Source organism: Pagrus pagrus (genome assembly GCF_965226575.1).
Source record: "Pagrus pagrus genome assembly, chromosome: 11".
NCBI classification, from domain to species: Eukaryota; Metazoa; Chordata; class Actinopteri; order Spariformes; family Sparidae; genus Pagrus; species Pagrus pagrus.
The window spans coordinates 15,790,714-15,811,990 of NC_140195.1; the positions used below are offsets into that span (position 1 = coordinate 15,790,714).

Genomic DNA, 21,277 nt, shown 5'->3' on the forward strand with positions numbered 1-21,277 from the left:
TAAAGACGACGCTGCTGGAGAAAAATAATCATTTCATCCAAATTAATAACATGAGCGGCATTTAGGTTTAATCCGGTTTCCCTCGGACTAAATGTGCAGCAACAAATGTCCTTTAAAATATCCCCAAACAAACACTGTCCCGATTATTTCAAAACACATCATTTTGTAATTATAAAGCGCGTAGTCACGATCATTTGGTGCCTTTTAAATCTGACGCTCATCAATTAAACAGCCGTTGCATTCAAAGTCACACTAATATAAAACACAAGCAGTATTTGTTCACGGTGAAATAATCGCAGGCCTGTGCAGGCAAAGTTAAAAATCAACTTACTGCAGCAGCTCTCGGCTCTCCGCACCAGCCGACTACACGGTCCGGAGGAAGGTACTGCATCCTCACTGCCACAAAGCCCTTTCTTCCTCAGATAAGGGGAAGCCAGCAGCTGCGATTCCGGACAGTTAAGATTATATATGATGTGTATATATCGAAGGTTTGTCAGCTCTTCCAGGCCATAAAACCCACTTAAATGACACCACGTGCTCCCTATGCACCATTCACAGGCCCAGCTCGGGGCAATTGGCATATGTAACCTTGTAAACTTTAAAATACCCTAAAAGAAAGACATACAAAAAGGGATTCAATACATTGTCCACGTATATGTTAGGCCTAACAGAGCGCAGAGAAAGTGGACGCTGCGCTCACCGGTTCTCATAACCGTCAAGGAAGTTGAATAGGAAGCTATTAGTTTGAGAGGTGAGTTGATTTTTATTTTCTTTAAGTAGTGCTGTAGAGAAATTACCTCATAACCTTAGGCTAGACTGCGTCATAGCGCCACTCGTAGACACTCAGCAAGTGGCGTGATTTTATGTCCTCCACAGCAGCAGATAGTGTTGTTTTAACTACAGTGTAATGATGCCAGGATTAAAGAGCAGGGCGATATCATAAAGTTGCCATATGGCCTCGACAGTGATGGCGCGTCAGGCTGCGGCCACAGGAAAACCAAAGTTTTGCATCCATGTTGTGTCGTGGGCGAGTGTTATCACAGGCTAGTGTGTCCCCTTCCTTCCCTGGCAAAACAGGAAACGGGAGTCTGCCTGTGGTGGAAAAGGGGGCAATAAAGTTTTATGAGGGGCCTTAAACTTCAGAGCGCGTTTGTCAGTCTGTAATGATATTCTTTGGATTCCGAGCCAGAGAGGAAAACGTGATCAGGGAAACAAAAAAGGAAAAAGTGTATTCCCTTTTTCTGTGTGTGTGTGTGTCTGTGTGTGTGGGTGTGAATTGCAATTTCTAGCCAGATGTTTAATCCCGCTACATCACAAAAAAATAATAACAGAAACGTGCAAACTGACATTAATTTCCTTCCTTTTTTTTTTAATGATGAGACTTTATTGGTTACAGTCAACAATCTATCAGTTATTCTAGGCCTTGTGTGAACCGTGAAAGTTTACAAAGGGGGGGCAAGAGAAAATGGCTTCATTGCACATCACAATATTTTCACATCCAGTCGCTGAATTACACATAATGATTTAGAGTCACAAGGAAAATGACAGACACACGTGGATGACGCCTTGACAGAAATCCACTCACAACAGATATTATCTCACTGAACACATCACACGTCGTCACACACGTCCTAACTTGTTTGCACCGCAACATGTCAAGAGAGCAAAATTCAAACAGAAAAGCAGAAAAGAGGTGGAAAAAACTATTTGAACTGTCATGATCACACCATCAAATATTCTTTATTCGAGTCTTTGACCTTAAAGTTTTCTCACATGATGATGATGATGCTGACGAAGAGTTGGATGCCACGCACCCAGCCTCCTCTACGTTTACCCTAATCAAAAACATAGATTATTAGTAGCGTTGTGCAGCCTCTCAGTGCACTGCGAGACCGAAGCCTGGCAGCGTGAAGGACCCCAGCTCGCCCCAACCTCGTGTCCCCTTCGTGCAGCAAAGTGAGGTTATCATCGCATGGGCAGCAAATTAATTTAGAAATGTAAACCGATTGATCAAAGTGAGTGATATTCAATACATTAGGTCCCAAACTGCAGCAAGTGACACATAATTGGTGATGAAGCACACAGAGCGGTGTCATGATGTCATTGCTCCTAGCAGTTCATCCGGAGGTCAGGCGGCACTCCAGCACTGTGCAGTGAGGGGCTGAGAACGTGCTGCGGCGCAACCCCGCTTCACCGGTGCACCTCTACTCCTTCACTTTGATCTTTGAGTCCTTCTTCCACTTCATTCGTCTGTTCTGGAACCAGATTTTGATCTGCCTCTCGTTTAGACACAGGGTGTGGGCGATCTCTACGCGCCTGCGGCGGCTCAGGTAGCGGTTGAAGTGAAACTCTTTCTCCAGCTCCAGAGTCTGGTAGCGGGTGTAACTGGTCCTGGACCGCTTACCCTCCGATTCTGAAGTGGCATTAAAAGCAGTTAGCTTTCATCAGCAGCATTGTAGTGGTGAATAAATATAATAAGAAGCTATTAAGTTTATTACATTCAAAAGAAAAGAGCTTGGTTATCCATAAAAAAAAATAAGCATTACAAGCAAAAAATCCGAGCTAAAATCCGCTAATTTATGCCCCCAGTTAAAAGATCAAATATCTTTATACAACCTAATTTAACCTGATAATACTTACAGTGGATTTGCGTAATAAAAATTTATGTCAGGCTGATAAGGATGGTTAACTAGCTCCAATAAATATACTCATTTAAAAAGGAGGAGGGCCCTCTACATCCTTTCACATTAAAACATAAAAATTACACACTATTAGTGAAGGAGTCGTACTATGTAAAATGGGATAACTAATAACGTGTTGGCTTCCCTGTAAACACTGGCCTCGGCCTAACACACACACACACACACACACACACACACACACACACACACACACACAGGAGTGTGTAATAATATCGTGGGAGGAAAAACAGATGCGTAAAATCTAAAGATTAGAAAATGGGAACTGATGTTGTCCAGATATAATTTCTCTATTTATAGAGTCGCGCATGCAAAGTAAAGCAACAGGCCTTTGCTATGGGACGTAGATATATTTTACATTCCTCCTGTGTGTGTGTGCTCCTGGGTGTTTGCATAACACAAAACAGAAGTAGCTTCTCTCTTCTTCTTTTTTTTTTTTTTGCAGCAAATGTGCTCACTGTCCATCTGCAGCCTAAACAAGCCAGCCAGTGGTTTGAAGGCATGGAGAAGGAGCACGCCTATTCAAATCTTTTAGAGGTGAAAAGTTCATGATTGGGTCAGGGCATTGGTGTTTCCCAGAGTTCAATTTAAGGCTAAAGCTTCTCCCACACATACAGTCTGATAATGTGAAACACGCAAGCTCGACTGAGACTGTAAACGAACAGCAAAAACACGAATGCTTTGAGATGAATTTGTAAATATTATTTCATAGTTTTATCACAGTTTGGTTCTCTTATCCAATTATACGACCATAAATCACCCCACAGATCACCTCTTCACCGTAACAGAGCAGGTTTACGAGCAATGGATGCCTTTGTCATAAAATTTATGACCGCGAGTTTTTATTATTTCCTGCGTTTGGCCTATAAAACTCAAGAGGGAAACTGGAACGGGCGAAAAGAAGTGTAGCAGCGTAAAGAGTGAATAAGGGAAAGCATCTTAGTCGCACTTTAGAAAATAGGCAAACTTTACCGTGGCTCATGTGCAGTTTTGTCATCCATGGATAAATCTGTGGTCGCTGCTCACTGTCCTGGTTCACTTTTGCGTTTCGTTTCACCGTTTGCGTGCTCTCCGCGTTTCTCTCGCTCTCCTGGCTCATGTTGCCGCCGGATTTCGCGCTCCTCTCCGGGTCTCTGTCCGCCCCCAGTCCCAGCAGCGTGCCGCCGCCGTAGTGTAGCCCGCTCGCGTCCACGGAAGAGCTACTGGAGACCATGGTTATCTGTGGTCCTGACGGCAGAGGAGTATCCGTGTTGCCACGCAGGCTAGTTTTCATCTCGTCCCGCTCAACAGAGGTCGTGGGGACGGGACAAGTGAATATCCCGTTCACATTAACACCCTCAAAGCGGCTGGACGCGCGCCCAGATAGATCGAAACTAAACATAGTGTTGGGAGAAGTTGTCTCGCTTGTTTGCCTGAGATTAGAGCAGTCAACATAAGAGCTCATGGTTTTTTAAACTATCAGCGACACTTTCTTGTTAAACTAGAGAGGGCTGCGGGGCGTTTGTTGCGGTTATTTCCTTGTTTTTGTTGATCATTGCTTTTCTTTGTTGCCGCTTTTGGAAAATTCTGAGCTGTCTGCCCTAAAAAAATAAGCCAGGATTTATAGGTGGAGTAGGCTTTGGTATCTTTTTTTTAAATTCTTGATCCGACGTGCCGCTGCCCAAATATGGTGTATTTGTATGGGATCACGTGCACATGTTGGCCAGTCATAAATTGGCTTTGATACTCAATGGGGATATTGATGAATAGGAGAAACGTGTCCGGTAAACTTTGAGCTGTTGGTTGTTGAGGACCAGGCAGGGATGTTTAGCGCAAAAAGGGCAGGACAGTAAGACAAGAGCGTCATCTGGTGTCTGGTATGGGGCAGGACGGTCAGAACCGGCCAGAGCTCTCTGCCCCTGACGCACCGCGAGTCCACCGACAGTCCCACATCATAATCATAACAATAATAATTATAATGATAATAATAATATTGAAGACTCAAAGTGGCCATTTGGTTAAAATATATTTACGCATATGGACTTGAAACTTGGATGTAGCTTGAATTATGTTATAATAACGCAGCTACGGGAATGTTATCGTGTCTAACTGGACACTGGACTCATCGCTCATTCCCGTGCTCTTATTGTGCCTATCGGAAAGTTCATAATTTCATAATTAAGCGGCCGGAATCTGCTTTAAAATTCACTTTATTAGCCGGTTTTGTTGCCCATTTTGTTCCGCACAGCCTCTGCTGACCATAAAGGTCATGATAAAAAAATCAGACACAAGTCTCCACAATCACGCACTGACTTTTCAGGGAAACCTCTCCTTTACGCGCACTAGACTCAATGCGCACAGACACACAAGACGAGGGTGAAAGTTTTACAAATATTTTATTCCATGGTACACAATTATGACAAAACATGAATTCGTAACTCCCAAACAAAGGTGAAGAATTACTAGTGTACAAATCTATCTCACAAGGAAAGCGTATTGTGTCAAATGATGAAAAGAAAGGAAGGGGCTAAGCGCAGATTTTATGTTATGCAGCGTCTATCAAAGCGACTAAATGCACATAAGTCCTCACAGGATTGACATTATATATTGTTGATTATATACAGGCATTTCATGTGTGTATGTGTGTGTGTGTGTGTGTGGACTGTAGTCTATATCCGTGCAACTTTTCATGTTTATGCAGGACACTTTTTCTGCGGGCGATTCAAGTATACTGTGATGTGCCCGGCCCGGTCGTACTCCCTCTCTTTCCTTCCGCGGAATGTGCATGTACAATATTGAGTTAAGTCTGACCAACACTTTATTTAGTGAGCTGATCAAAGAGTTCACAGTGATGGATGGGGTGTAAGAGAGAGAGTGGGGGGATAAATACATAGGATTTACTGGCATGGGAAATAACATAGAAATAATACTTCTTTTTATTTTCACAATACAAGTGTGACATTGCAGTAATAAAAACAAAAATAATCAGCGCTCCAAATGTCACAGGGAGCCAGACTGTGGCTGAAATAATTCGGATTTCTAAGGCTTAACACTCCTGTGGCCAACATGGGATATAAGTGGGAGAGCTGCGGGGTAGCCATCATGCAGTGAAGTCGCTCTCAAGTCCATGTAGATTTTTTTTTAGGTAGTTATGTTGGGTTTTAATGGTCATCAGGTCTTCTTTTATTTTATTCTTTCTTCTTGTCCTCATCCTTCTCTTCTCCTTCCATTGCGCCACTGCGCTCCTCCTGCTCCTCCTGAGAGGCTCCTGTCTGTTCACTTCCAGTCACCGTGGAGGTCAGGTTGCTCTCTTTCTTCCATTTCATGCGTCGGTTCTGAAACCAGATTTTGATCTGGCGCTCTGTTAAACAAAGCGCGTTGGCGATTTCGATGCGTCTGCGCCTGGTCAGGTAGCGGTTGAAATGAAACTCCTTCTCCAGCTCAAGTGTTTGGTAACGAGAGTATATTTGACGTCCTCTGCGTCTGTCTGTCCCGTAGCCCACTCCTGCTGAGACACAAAGTGAAGGCACTAATTTAATCATCCGCAAGGTGAAGTCACATTTAGTATAAAAATATACGTGAAGCATGCTCCCTCTCTGTGCCCCAATAACACTTTGAGGCAGTTAAAGTTTTGCCTCGTTATTAGAATCTCGTTGTGATCTAAACCCACGAAGGAAAATAAACTCATTTTAACTGTAATCACATCTCAAAGGACATATTTCCTTCTATTATCTAAAATAATGAAAGCATCATAATATATCCTCGCTGCCTCACGCTGCTGATTATGGCCACTATATCTGTCTGAAAATGAAAGCTGTTTGTTTGCACATGCAAAGGCCCATCTACAGGTCGAGGGGATACAGTAATGTTTTATGGGGCCATAAAAAGTAACTTACTCTCTTGGTAAGACATATCGTAAAACTGGCCCATTTCCTTAATTTATTTGTCGTAGTAAAACTCACCGCTGTGTGAGTTCATTCGCTGCATCCACGGGTAGATCGGGATGTTGCCTTTCTGCTCCTGCGCTCCTGCTCTTCCTTGATCCAAACTGTACTCTTGAGCAATGTGGCTTTGTGTATTGAGTCCCATGTTTGTTTGCCTGCAGCTGGGCAGCACGTCCTTGTCTTGAAGAAACACGTTTGATCCATATTCGTATTGTGCCCTGCCAGAGCCAAACACGACATTATCTTGAGGAGAGTAGAAAGGTGCATATATCCGATTCTGGGTCACAGCGGCACCGTACGACGAAAAATGTCTGACTGTGTCATAGGTGGTGGAGTTCAGGGGTACGTTAGGCAAAACATCTTGACCACCGGATAAATGGCAGGAGAGCGACGGGTTTGCGAAATAAGAATTCATACCTTGCTTGTAACCCTCTCTCCAACTCTCCCCACTTCTTTATCGGTCTCTTTTCAATCTCCTTCTCAGTAAATCTCCTTCCCGTCTGTGTCAACCAACCACACCTTTCTCCAAGGTCTTCTCTTTTTTTCCTCGACTTTCTGCCTCTCTCTAACTGGACGTGGGCTACTTTGAGGATTCAATATTATTAATTTCCAATCTCCGGTTAAGACGCACAAACCCGAGTGTTATAGCCGAGGCTTGGCTCGGTGAGAGACAATATGACAATGTCAGCTGACCGTTCTCCACCAATTGAGAGGCAGGAGTTGAGGAGAAACTGTAGCTTTTAGCTCAGAGCTTGAACATTAGTGCTAAATGCCGATAAACACAACGTAGAGTTAGAGTGGCACACTGTGCAAGCTTGGCAGGGCGAGACGTTTTTTGAATTAAAGTTTAAGCGATTGTGGTGCTAAGGGAGAGGAGTTTTGATGTGAAATGTGGACAATGTCGTGCAGTACAGTGATCCCATTCAGAGGAAGGCGGACAGATCAGCATAATAACACACATGAAGTCAAAACTGAAGCTTTCTTAATGAGTGCAATAAGCTGTTTATTTCATTTAATGAGATATAAAGCGAAACCCTTAGCTGGAGTACAGAGCTCTTGTGGTATGTGTGAGCGATTGTGTGTGTGTGTGTGTGTGTGTGTGTGTGTGTGTGTGTGTGTGTGTGTGTGTGTGTGTGTGTGCGCCTGTGTGTATGTGTGTGTGTGTGTGTATGTGTTGCCAAAACTCAGTTTTAATTTCACAACACCACTGCAGAGATGTAGGCTCCACTATCTACACGCTCCCGTCCCGCAGGACGCGCCAGCTTTCTGCTATATGTAGATAAAAAAAAAAATAATATTTGCATTTATTGTTTATCTCAGCCTTTTTAATGACGAGTTTGCAACACACACTCTTAATGTTTTCGCTGTGCATGAATTATCTGACGCGTGAGCAGTTTCCATTCTTTTTGCAGTGAACTGGGGGAGGGTTTGTAGGTAGTAAGAATGCGTTTATGGTCTCTCTTCTGTGAGGGCAATAAAACAAGTGACGTTCCCCAGCTCACCAACAACTATCTCTGCAGCAGAGCCCTGCAACACGAGCAGCAATCTCACAGGCTCAGAAATGAAAGCACTGCACAGCATGTGGAGGCATAAAGCAAAAGGGGGAATAGCGTGTGTAGGTCCGGCCGACTAGTAAAGACCTGGCGTCTGAGGAGATCATCTCTGCCACAAATCTAATCAGTTATGCGACTGCCATGCACACGTCAGACAAAACGCTCCTACAGGCCAACAGTGCCCGGTGTCCACTATGAGCTCACAGCTCTCAGGTACAGTCTCTTTAACTCAATAAAGAGCATGCTTTGACTTTTACGCACATAACTTACGAGCTGGATTAAAGTAAAAATGTGTTAAAATGCTTATGCAGATGTTCCTTTTTTCCCCCCTCTCCTTGTTCGGATCATACCTCGACATTCCTCTGACACGCACAGAGAGGAAAGAGGAACCGATAATTATCTCAGCAACAAATGATGGGGTTTGGAAATTACTTCAGAGGTGTTCTGCAAAAATCCAGCAAAACTTGAGCGCCTGTCTGGGCGAAGCGCGCTGCCTCTAAATGCGTAAAACCCCACATGTATGATATGAAAGAGGCCAGTCTTTGAATCACTCTAACATTTCCGTGATCCACATAATTAAATCAGTTTTACTACAGCTGATGGGAGCGCGTGTTCACACACAACCAGCATTTTATTCATAAAAATCAAGCGCGATAAACAAGTAATAATAATATTACTTTATAATAAAAGTAAAACACACACATTCATTTGAAACAATATAATCCACATTATGTCGGATTTTCGCAACGGGCCATAATGGATACCAATAAAATAATCAATAGAGTGACTGAAAATGTCTGCCTGCCTATTGGTCCACCTCATTGATTTCTTCAATAGGGGTGAATACTTGCAGACTAAACGTGCAACACTGTTTGGTCTGTTGTTTGGGATCCTGAATAGCCCATAAAAGAGACAAGAACAAAGAGAAGGAAGTAGCCGGTGCAATAAAAGCGCCCCTTCACCTTATTCGTGGCCATATGTGACATCCGCGTCGCGCAAATCTGAGGCAAATAAAGCGCAAAAGTTGGAGGCGGTAATGTCCCACCACTGCTGTCCTGGGATTATTTTCTCCTGCTCACTTTGATATTAAGTAACGCTTTAGAGGATGATTGGATGGAACAAACACGCACAGAGCAGGAGGGAACTACTGGGAGCCCCAATGTATATAAATTACAACCCACAGAGGAGGCGTTACATTAAGAATTACAGAAAACTCACAAAGTGCATTCACCGCTTTAAGCACGGAATGAAATTTGAATTTAAATCCCAAATAATTGGGGATAAAAATGGGATAAATCTGGTGTTGCAGTCTGTGATGCTCGAATTTATCACGCTCACGGTGTCAGGAGCAGCTTGTGCGCAGGAACTGTTAACGCATTTGTTTCATTATAACATTTTTTTATTGTCGTCGCCGAGCAGTCGTTAAAATTCACTCATTGTGAGCAGATTTTGAAATTAATAGAAGTTTTAAAAGCACTCAAATTAAATTAGAATTATTTGGGCTTCATCACAGATTTCCCTTAATTGTTATTCACAGCTGCCCCCCCTCCTCCTCCCCTTAAAAAACACGCAGCTCCATAAAGTTTAGGTTGTAAATAAAGGCTGAACACTAAAGCCAATGTGTGGACTGGAGAGGCAGGAATGCAGCAGAGGGTTGAAGCCAGTGTGCAGAATTAGAAAGGTCATTCTTTCCCTCGTGTTTTAGTGTTTTATTGCGGCCCGTGAGGCAAATCGCATGCGCGGCTTTTGATGCAGGGAGCGAAAGAAGCCGTTTGGTGGGACGTTTGCACGATCTTTACAAAGAAAAGGGGGAAACTGTGGAGCAGCGATGAACGAAAGAGCCAAGCAGACGAATATAATAAATTATTAGGAATAGCCTGGTACCAAGAAGTAACCGTGGATATTAATAATTAGCATTAAAAATCAATTAATGACGTGCTCTTAATTTGTAGTTATCCACGGTGAATGCGCAATGAAGGCGAAGCACGAAACAGATCATGCGTGATTATTATAATTATTCCCATTACTTATTATTATTATTAGTATTTGTCTGAGTTATAAGATGAGTCGCCATCGCGCTGGATAGCTTTTTAATTTACACTTTAATTGTTTTCTCGACCTGGAGGCCTAACTTTAACAGCCTGCTGCCCTGCAACACAACAGGGCCCATCCGCGAACCAATCGCTCCTCCGCATTCTTCCAGACGCAGATCAATATCCAGCATCACAACATCACTCAGTATTAGTTATATGGGACCTGTAAAATTTCTACATTATCAGCCATGATTAAAAACACAGCGAGGGAAGGAAAAAGTCTGCCCAGGCTCTGATGCTTTTTCCTCTCCCCCGCTTCTTACCTTACTAATAAGGAGTAATTCACATACTAACAATGTAAAGCCCTCTATAAGCACTTTACCATCGCTGGCTGGCCCAATTAATGTCCGGAAGTGTTCGACTTTATGCTCGTTAAGCACTCAGGAAGCTGTTGCCCAATGAGCGCATGTTGATCCACACATCATAAATTATGACCATTAGTAGGCAAAAATTTTTTGCCCTGTCGGGATTTGTAAGTGAGGTTCTAAATGTGGTGATGCGGACAGATTCATGACTTGATGGAGTTTTATGCGAGCCTATCTCTGGTTTTTAAAACACTGCAGGGCAAAACAATAGACTGTGGTTTTCCCCTCTTATTTTAAACCAAGATTTACCTAACAACCCAAATGGCTTGTTTTAAATGGACTCTCTCTATCTCTCTCTCTGCAGAGCACTGGGCAGCAGCGGACACGATCCATTTCAGCAGCAATGTTTCATAAAGGGGGGAAAGCAAACAACGTGGTGTAAAACAGTAAGACTTTAAAGGCTTCCAGGACGAGGCCGTGCCAATGGTTGTGTTTTACAGGATTGTAACGAATGGACACGTTGGGCTTCAGCACGAGAGAGAAACCTCATAACAACAGAGAATAATATTTGATCTGTGCGCACACATACGCACAAAAACCCACAGAGGGAGCGTTTCTTGATCAAAACAGGCGCTTCCAACTTTCACAAGCAAACACATAAGCACTGCTGTCTGAGTCACACACACACACACACACACACACACACACACACACACACACACACACACACAGTGGTATTTATGATGCCTTTGGACACTTCCGCCATTGGAGAACTAGTTTGCTTCAGGGTACAAATGCCAATTTACTGTCCAATTTATAGCCTTTATTTTTCATTTTTCACAAACTTTTTTGGCTGGTTTTGGTCTCACACACACACACACACACACACACACACACACACACACACAAACACTTGTACATGACTGATGGCACTTAAAGCTGGGTTTTCATCCTGAGATTATTTTGAAATCATTCTCATTAAACTAATTTATTTTAGTCAAAACGTTGGAGAGAAATCCAAAAGAACTGGAGTGTTTTCGCTCACAATATGGCTCCATTCATGTGTGATTTACTACACCGCTTGATTTAATACACTGCTCAGTCATAACACCCTGTTCACTCTTGTTAAAAAGAATATAATGTTGCTGTTGACAGTGAGGATATTTTGTGATGCCTTTTTTCTCGTGCTGCTATAAATAAATAAAATCCAACGCTTCTCCTCAGAATGTCGTCAGTGATTATGTCACACCTCGCAACAAATCACCGCATCTCATTGTACCTCAGCCGAAAAAACACAGTGACACAGACACATCTCTGCTTCTCCAAGGCGACAACAACAAATCAGACCCTCAGAAACACTCCTCCATGTCGGCCCGTGCGGTTGCTCGCTGGCTGGCGGCAGTGGATCAGCTGACATCCGCAGTGGAGCGCCGCCGAAAAACCAGCAGCCATAAACAACAAGCCTCAACACCCGCCCACTTCCACATGCGACGCTTCTGATCGCTAGGGGGCACTGCCGGGATCCACACTGTTGTGTGTCTGTCTGTGAGTGTGTACATACTGTATGTCGTATGTCATGTGTCTGCGTGTGCGTGTCTGCGTGTGTGTGTGTGTGTGTGTGTGTGAGAGAGTAAGACATTGCTTATGATATCCAAGCTCTTGGCACACACTGAATATCGCAAGTGACAACAAGTATGGAAACAGGAAATAATTAGAGCACATCAGCCAGCTCTGGATGTCATTTGTCACTGCCTGGTCAGCAGGGGCCTGTGAGTGATGACAAAGTTTACTATCAGTGGGCAATTTATTACAGCAGACTGGCACAGCAGCTCGGAAATGCTCGGCTAATGTAGGCTAAAGCGGCCAGTGTGCACGCAGGTGCTGCTACAGCAGCCAGTGAGGTGTAATGGCTGTGTAATGAATGTCGCTCTGGGCATCAGCAGCCTCCCAGGCTACAGGTCAGGTCAACACACAATACACACATCTATTGACTGATCTCTCTCGTACACACACACACACACTTGTGCACCATTCATCACCAACACAGCTGAAACACAACATATAGAGGGTGGTGGAGAAATGTGGAAGCTTACCCCTGTAGGCTGTCCGTAGTTTGGTCCAACACAGCAGCTGAGGGGTCACGATGGCGAGTGGGAAATATCAACACAGCGCACATCTCCTCCTCGTTAGGCAGTCTTCACGTCCCGGTGATAAGGAGCTCATGAAGGCAGGAGCCGGGGGGAAAGTCTTTTCTTGTAGGCTTGCCTGCTCCTTTTTCTCCCCTTCCCCATGCAGTCGCGGCTTTATTGCCTCCGGGAGGGATAAACGCAGGCAGCGGCTGGTAGAGGCGGCGACTGTCCCGAAGATCCCTCTGTCAGGAAGTCGGAGATCGGATGAATATCACACGAAGCAGCGCCAAAATGACTGTGCAGCAGTGGTTATTAATTTCAAAATTAGGGTAAAAGAGGGCAAAAAAGACGTTTCTACGCCCCAGCTTTAGTCTGCTGCTGATACAAGGGAAGGACCAGAGAATAGACAACAGCATAAAGTTCATGTTCATAGAGCGTGTGCCACGTGGCTCGCCGCAGCCAATCGCAGAAGGGATTCAGTCGTAAACTTTTATTACTCAGCTGTAAATTTCTCCCTTTAACAACCAGGAATGTTTGCACCCATCTTTTCCCTTCCTTTTTTTTTTCGTTTGCACAAAACTAAAAATGGCCACACGATTTGGAGCCCGATGCTTTGAGACGTCCCATATGTCACAGATTAGACGCGCGTCAGAAAAAATATGACAGATCCCCTGGTGGACAAGCTGTGTGCCATGATGTACCCAAAAAAAAAAGCTAACGGGAAAGGGGAAATAAAACTGTGAGGGAGAGAGAGAGGGAGAGGGAGAGAGGGAGAGGGGCGCCTGATTAAACTTAAATTAGACTAAACTATACTTCTATAGGCGCTCCGTCTGTGAGTGACTCTCAGGAGGGATTAACGACATTAAGCACATGTCAGGTTTCACCTCAAGCCAAATGCATGATCCAGGTGCAGGTAAAAAAAAAAGAAAATAACGTCAAATTTATCTCACTGGCTGGAGGGTATCGCCATTTTTTTTTTAAACGTGAAAAGCAGGTGAGGCTGGGTTTGAGCCTGCAGGGATCACACACACACACACACACACACACACACACACACACACACACACACACACACACACACGCACGCACACACACACATACACACACACCACAGCAGCTATCCAACTCTGTGACAAGGAATCAACAAACACTGTAAATCTGGTTCAAACTTTCAGCAGGATCTATGACTAGGCTAACACACAGAGGAGGAGGAGGAGAAGATGGCGCTTTAGAAAATAGGGATTTGACATGAGGAGAACATGAGGCGACTACTGGGTTTACAAGAAAATGTCTTCAACTTCAGCAGATATACTGCTTGGAAATAAATCAAAAAATATATCAGAGTAAGAGGAGAAAACAGAGGAGAGATCATTTAATTGTGGAGGTTTTATCCCACTAAAGCAAGGCCTATCGCTTTAAATAAAAAAGAGGGAAATTATGACTCTCAGCAACGAATCAAATAATAATAATAATTCCCCACACACAAATAAATTAAAAAAAATACCCGCGTTACATACTTGGATGAGAGTTGCATCCTGTCCTTGCAGGCCGTGATCTCCACACTGAGCCTCGGCACACAAAAGATGCAGAGCCATCCCCAGCCGTGTCTTTACACCGCCAATAAACTTTACAGCAGGTACACTAAACTTTATTGGTAATGTCAACCCTCTGGTAAAAGCATACACACACACACACACACACACACACACACACTAACACAAAGGGCCAAACTGGGGTTCAGAATAGCTGTGACTTGGGGACACATCCGGATTTTTCTAAAGACGACAAGCGCGCAAAGAGAGAAATAAAGAGAGGATGAAAAGGCTGCGCTCTGACGCAAAATGGCTCATTCAGGAAAATATAAAAAACAAAGAAGAAGCCATAAACTGAAGATATCCGGTATTAGCCTGGATTTGCTTTGAAGGAAACACACTGAAATGGAAACAGCAGTTTGGAAGCAATGGAGACTTATCCGCTTTTTTTCCTGTTATTATTATTACACAGATACAATCAACACGAAAAGCCTTCACGTTTCGATATCATTCGTTAGACTTCACTAGGCAGCTGCGCCAATCAAACAGAATAAATGCTCTGACTTCATCTTCACAAGTTCGTTTTAATGACAAAATAAATAAAGAAACAACTAATTGAAACAAACGTGTGCAGCTTCGTTTGTTTATTTCTTTCCCTGTCTCTAGAAAATACACAATGCCACATTCAGGCCCTCCATTTTCCAAATCTCACAACTCTCCTAAAAAGCTCGAAAAATACGAAAACATCTTGAATCAAGGATGATAACAGAGGAATAACAGTCTCCTAACACTCACACCTTCCAGTAGTCTCTCCACGGGGAAGTATTTGCATCCACAGCGTCTCATATACACATCGAATGGCTCACTTCAGCTCATTCAAATAGTCCATAACTGAGCGGGTGAAAAGCAGACAGGCGAGACGCACCAGCAGTTTTGAATAATTTAGCTTCATGAAACTGGGACAACTGCGCGGATAGAGACGACACTGACACCGAGCTCTTATGTGTAACGCGCTAAAGTTGAACACGTTTTTAAAAATGTAGGAGGAAAAGCGGAAATGGACTCCTTCAGATTAAAATAGAGGTCGTTTTTCAGTGAAACGCGACTGTAAACAGAAGGTGGAAGAGGAACGAGGTCACATAACGTGTTTTAAAAAAAAATAAAGGTCAGATTTCTGTGATACATTCATAGAAATATGACCTTTATATTCCGATGACTATACAGGTATTTTGTGTTTTGTAACCATCATTGCGCCTTTCCACTCATGTGGTGTTTGTGCCACTTCAGATGTTTAGCCCTCTATCCCTCGTTTATTCCGAACTGTCACCATAAAAAGCAGCAGCTGGACACAAGAGGAAGCACAAGGTGTTACCTGCACTTGGCCTCTTATTCGCTTTATGATTTCAACGCTTTCCGGATTATCTGTCTGGACACCAAGTTTTCAGCACCTTGCGCGGTACAGACTAGATGCAGCCTCCCTCGTGCTTTTATTTTCGTCCGATTATTAATAACATCACGCCAGATGTTTGTTCATCTCGTCTCAAACAGCCCATTATTCACCCGAAGATTCATTAAGAAAAGCTTCGCGTCCTCCCTGAAGACAGGGAAGTTTCTTATTAAGAGGATGAATCAAAATACGACTCAGGCTTTGGAGAGTGCGCATGCTGTGAATGGAGATGCGCAACCTTTCCTTAAAAGGTAAAGGGATACATCCGCAACAATGCGCGTATCTGGCGTTTTTGTTTATTTCATTATTTTAACTGAACAAGTTGCAAAGTTTAAATTAGACTTTAAATTTTAGTCAGGAGAATACGCAGGATGCTCGCGCCTCCCCGTCCCTCCTGCAGCTACACCTCAGAATCGGAGGATCATCAGAAACGTCGCTGCACGTTCAATCATTTCCTTATTGAATTTGTTAGATTATTTGTCACGAATGAAAACCGAGGCTCATGTGAAGCTCTGGATGCTTCTGCTGCATCGTAAAGTTCATAAGTCCTTAGAGAGAGGAGCAGTAAAGTTGTAAAATAAAAATGTGAAGAAGACTTTAGCTTACATGTGTGTGCGCCTCGTTTGTGTGTGTGTGTGTGTGTGTGTTCATGTGTGTGGTGAGGCTGAGAGAAATATCAATAAAACAAAATAAAATAAAAAAAACAGAAAATGATTGTGAGCCATCTTGTTTATTTGTGATTTTACATCAACAATGGCGGGGTGAGGGGGGGGGACACACAAATTCCGTCTTTCACAGGAGAAACACCAGGAAACGAGCATATTGTTAACATCAATATATAACAAGACGTACATAAAGATTATATTCAGTGCAAAACAACTACGCTATATCACCAGCACATTAAAATAAAAATTCCCTTACTTTTTAAAATCGTTGTAATTGTAGCAGGTATTATCATACACAGTAAATGTGCGTTATAGGCAGTTTTTAGTTGTTGGGGAAAATAGCTTGCGATCAATTCAGAGCGATGCCACAAGTGAGGAATATAAATTGAGCGAAAAGGCAAGGCTCTGAGTTTAGGTAGTGCCGTGGTACAATCTCAAAAACTGTTTGCTTGGCTTTGAGCTAATCGTCTTCCCAAGACTCACAAATTGTCTTCAACAAGTGTATATTGTATATCGGGTAAATGCTACATACATAACTTAATAATATAAGGATGATATAGAACACTTTTATTTTTAAAATTAAAACCATATGAAATCTCTATATTCAGAAATCTCTATTGCAATTTCCCCAGGTTTAGGTAGCATCAAAGGATTTCAAACGATTGCATTTCCCTGGTAATCCTAGAAAAAGATGTCTGAGGAGCTAAATGGCTCAGAGGCCATCCACATGAAAACGAGTAAAACAGTAACAGTAACAATTATAATAATAAAACTTGTGGGTTTACACGTGGGCCGGTCAGCCTATGTGACTGCTGCGATGATGTCTCAACACGTACTACTAAGTTATAGGCCTACATCTCGCGCACGATTTCGGAAAAAGGCTACTCTGAAATGTTCTTTTTAAATGTAGGCTATAATCTATTTACACACACAGGTCGGCGTTGGTCATGTTTTGATCTTATTTGGCTATGCTTCTGATACTATTCAAAGCAAATTGGTACAAAAGAGCTAAGCCATTTTCCATCTAACATGCGTTTTTTATTTAATTTAACCTCCCCCCCTTTTTTTTTGTTGCAAGGGCGACAGACCTATGAAAGAAAAATCAGCCACAGGCGTGTGTGGCTCCTACTGAAAAAATCCAAATCATGTTAGGGGTAATGGTGAGAGGGGAGAATTTTGTCTATTTATGACAGCAACATTGGAGGGATTCCTGTTCCCTCTTGACGAAATGAAAGGGTGGTCATAAAGTTGACGCTCTCTGCCTCCTTGTGACTCTTCCTCTGTTTATGGGACCTCTCTTTTTTTCTCTCTTTTTCAGCCATATAACCATAAAAAGGACCATAAAATCACTCCTTGGTCTCCTCTTTCTCTTCCGCTTCTTTCTCTTCTGCCTCTTCCCCTTCACCGTCCTCGTTGCCCTCTTCCTCGGCCTCGGCCTCGGCTTCGGCCTCTCCTCTCTGACCCGGAAACTTGTCTTTGTTGTTCTCTTTTTTCCACTTCATCCTCCTGTTCTGAAACCAAATCTTCACCTGCCGCTCGGTGAGGCTCAGGGCGTGGGACACCTCGATTCTTCTCTTGCGGGTCAGGTAAGGGTTGAAGAGAAACTCCTTCTCCAGTTCAAGAGTTTGGTAGCGACTGTAGGTTTGCCTCCCATTCCGTCTTCCTGGGGCTTGAATGAAATAAAGCCAGAGGTTAGCTTGAGTCACCACGATCCCCCCCCACCACCCTCCATTAAATAGAAAAAAAAACATTCAGATTATCTAAAATTAATTATGCATTTTCTCTGCCAGCCTTCAGCATGAATTCTTAACGTTCACCTCTGACTATTCACATCCACGCGTAAAGAGCGGGGGAAGCCCTTATTTAAAGCCTAAGATGTGTGAATTGATTTTCCATTAACAGTAATATCTATTAGTCTGCACATATAAGCAATAGAGCCCATATTATGTGCTGTTCTTAAAACAAAAGCCCTCTGAGTGGTTGTATTTTTCACTTGTGTTTGTTCCACTTGTAGTTCTGTTTGTAGGAGTGATCAGCTGCCTGTGTGAGGAGTTATTGGGTAAGTATGAGAAGATACTGTATTTGTGTATATAAGAAAGGGGCATGGCTGTCATTATCAAATCATATATCTGTACATTTAAGCAAAAATGTCCTTCAGTTTATTGAAATTCCTCCAGACAGAAAAATCCACTCTACATGTCATTAATGTGGTTTTCCTCACTAGCTACAGGGCCTATACAAGCCTGTTGGAGATTTCCAGTCACACACACACACACACACACACACACACACACACACACACACACATAGAATGACACACACACAGAGACAGACAGAGAGAGAGAATGACACACACGAGGAAAATAATAGAAAAGAGACAGATGAAGTTGCTCTAAAACACCAGATGAGGACTTGCTATTGCTCAGTGAGAGCAGATAGAAATGCAGCTTACACCTGTGTGGAGTTAATGTAGCCAGATAGCCTGAGCAGAGTGACCCATGAGTGGCAGAGACAATATCTATAAAGCCCTGATGATTACAGCTGGATGAGGCTGAGCCAGATTTGGGCCTGTGGGTCAAATTACCCCCACAAAACCTCTAAAACCAGGATTCTGGATAATCGGGGCATGTTGTGTTCCAGCTCCTGTCACTCTGCACGCTACAGCTGTGTGTGGCACCTACACTGCCTCAAACTGTGGCTTATCAGTCTTTCTGTAGAGTTTGTGAAATATCTAATGTGAACGATAATTGACTTCAAAGAGCTGGTGTCACGAGCTGTGATCAGCTATTCTGTGTGTGTAAACGGTCCCTTTGATAGCAGCCCTGTATAGACATGTGCTGCACAGTACAGCCTGCAGTACAGGTTGTATGTGCCCCATCATGTTCCCTCACTTATTTCGTTTTATAGGTAAGAGACACACCGGTGTAATATCTAGGCACATTTAGCACACATGCACACAAACAAACACACACATACACACACGGGCAGACACGCACGCTGACACGCGCGCACACAGAGCAACACAGAAAAGAAAAAGGAAATAATTGTATGATTCTGACCGTGGGGTCTCATCCATGGAAACATAAGACTGGGAGAGGAGTTTTGATTTAAGTGGCCTTGTCCTTCTCCGGGGTTAGAGCTGCTCGACGATTTACAGTCTGGGTATTGCGCTAGGCTTGCGTCTTGCTGGGTACCATAAAGCGTTTGCCTCGGAAGGGCTTCATATCCATAAAATTTCGTTGCGTCTCCGTGGCATGCCAAAGCGCAAGGGTTCTGCTGGTATCCGGGGTTGGAGATCCCCGTGGTGCCGTGGTGGAAAAAGTCCTGCACATGATGGGACGGGTGCTGAAAGCCCGGTGCGGCTGCTCCGGGTCCGTAAACCAGCGTGTGGCTGCGGGCGACGCTTTGTGGAAACCTGCAGTCGTAGTAAGTTGGCTCCAGTGACTCGCCGCCTTTGTACTTAGAAAAAAGAGGGTTAACAAAATAGGAGCTCATGTTTAGTTAGCATCAAGCAGACGGTGCTCTCTCGCAGCAGAATATCTCCTTTAGGATGATGGCAGCCTTTTGTTTAGGGTCCCAACTCGCACAGCGCGCACAGGCAGACAAACCGGAACTAGGAGAAACGCTGCCCCTTTGGACAATCTACGGCAGCTCACTCTCTCTGAGCCGTTCCTCTCATCGGATTTCTCTCGCACTGTTTTTTCCCCCACAGCTTTGTGCAGCTTCAAACCCGGCTCATGGCATGTGCTTTGGATGTGCGTTAGCTAAAAGCTGGCTTGCTCGACCGGCGCAGCCACAGACGCTGCTCTTTTCTTTCTTTTTCTTTTTTTTTTTTTTTTTTTTTTGAAGCTTCCCACCCAACCACCCCCACCACAGGCGCCCCCCACCCCACCCTCCCTCCACCCTCCTCCTCCTCCACCACCCCCCCACCCCCCTTCATCTTTCTCCGACCGGTCAGACGTGGGCCCTACGTATATCCACCTTGAGAGGAGCTGCACTAATCATAACCAACAACCCAAGAGGCTTTAAATATGATCAATGTTATGTTTATCGCAAAAGCTTTGTTAAAAGCTGATCAATGGAGATGTGGAACGGCTAAAATATGAAGACTATGACACATGGTACATTTCTGCTGTAATCTGAATTTATAGTGCAGCTTGTTGTCTTTGCGTGAAGGTTATGAGATATATTTAAGGCGGGGAAGCTTTCCTCTTTATACACGGATAAAGCTGTTATGAGTTGGTGTTTGCCCTCTCAGGCCTCACTGAAGGTTACGCACTAATTTCCCAAAAAAACAGTTGACCTTTTATGTGCGCCAGGAGGTCAGTGCAGCGCCTGGGAAGTTCACGAAACATAAAATATATTTTTTTTAAAAACAACAGAAAAATAAGACAAAGGGGAAGCTGTGACACACACTACAAGTAAATAAAGACAAAATATCCTCGCGTAATGGTCGAGTGAAGGCGAGAGCGACACACGTGCACCATGCGCAGTAAAACACCGACAGTCGCAAATATAAACACGACCTGTGCATACTAGGTGCCACTTACTGACCCCGTAAAACCGACGAGGATAAGCAGTAAATCTCCCACGCGGAGGAGTTCATAAAATTTTACATTGGGATGTTTAGCTACAATGAGCGCGCGCACAATTCCCAGCTCAATAGTTGCACGCGGGGCTCTCTCTCCCTCTCCCTCTCTCCAAATATGCCAGTGTGGGTTTTTAGTGGGGCTACTGACGTTTTATACACATCATCGTAAAATATGAAAGGCGCACTGGGCGAATTTATAGACCTTTCACACTCTATAAATATGCAGATTGCCAATCATTGTTGCACACTTCTCGAGGACCCTGAAATGCTGCTACAGACGTCAGATATTACGGATACAAATGAGCAGGTAGAGGTTTTTTAATAAACGGTGACAACAAAA

At 43.6% G+C, this 21,277-nt stretch overlaps 4 protein-coding genes across 7 annotated transcripts in view; all 4 read right to left on the minus strand.

The window, feature by feature from the left end:
* Positions 1–21,277, minus strand: part of LOC311265887 (homeobox protein Hox-A2a-like) — a 57,435-nt gene that overhangs the window by 23,066 nt on the left and 13,092 nt on the right. For 2 of the 3 annotated variants that reach the window (XM_084367985.1, XM_084367984.1), the window contains exon 2: positions 12,667–12,944. The gene's annotated coding sequence lies outside the window, so the exon portion shown is untranslated. Of the gene's footprint in view, positions 1–12,666; positions 13,117–21,277 lie in introns of those variants that run through there. The other variant, XM_084367986.1, reaches the window with a different exon arrangement.
* hoxc5a (homeobox C5a) lies at positions 1,371–4,606 on the minus strand. Its single transcript, XM_084365923.1, has 2 exons — positions 3,672–4,606; positions 1,371–2,413 (listed from the first exon to the last, which is right to left on the minus strand). The coding sequence occupies exons 1-2, from the start codon at positions 4,141–4,143 to the stop codon at positions 2,205–2,207; spliced, it is 681 nt and encodes a 226-aa protein (XP_084222049.1). The 5' UTR covers positions 4,144–4,606; the 3' UTR covers positions 1,371–2,204.
* Positions 5,088–7,245, minus strand: hoxc6a (homeobox C6a). 2 transcript variants are annotated; one of them, XM_084367017.1, is made up of 2 exons: positions 6,641–7,245; positions 5,088–6,183 (listed from the first exon to the last, which is right to left on the minus strand). In XM_084367017.1, the coding sequence occupies exons 1-2, from the start codon at positions 7,035–7,037 to the stop codon at positions 5,867–5,869; spliced, it is 714 nt and encodes a 237-aa protein (XP_084223143.1). In that variant the 5' UTR covers positions 7,038–7,245; the 3' UTR covers positions 5,088–5,866. The 2 variants fall into 2 exon arrangements, with proteins under 2 accessions (XP_084223143.1, XP_084223142.1); XM_084367016.1 differs by having other exon boundaries at positions 5,088–6,186.
* Positions 16,393–20,140, minus strand: hoxc8a (homeobox C8a). Its single transcript, XM_084367143.1, has 2 exons — positions 19,406–20,140; positions 16,393–18,015 (listed from the first exon to the last, which is right to left on the minus strand). The coding sequence occupies exons 1-2, from the start codon at positions 19,839–19,841 to the stop codon at positions 17,693–17,695; spliced, it is 759 nt and encodes a 252-aa protein (XP_084223269.1). The 5' UTR covers positions 19,842–20,140; the 3' UTR covers positions 16,393–17,692.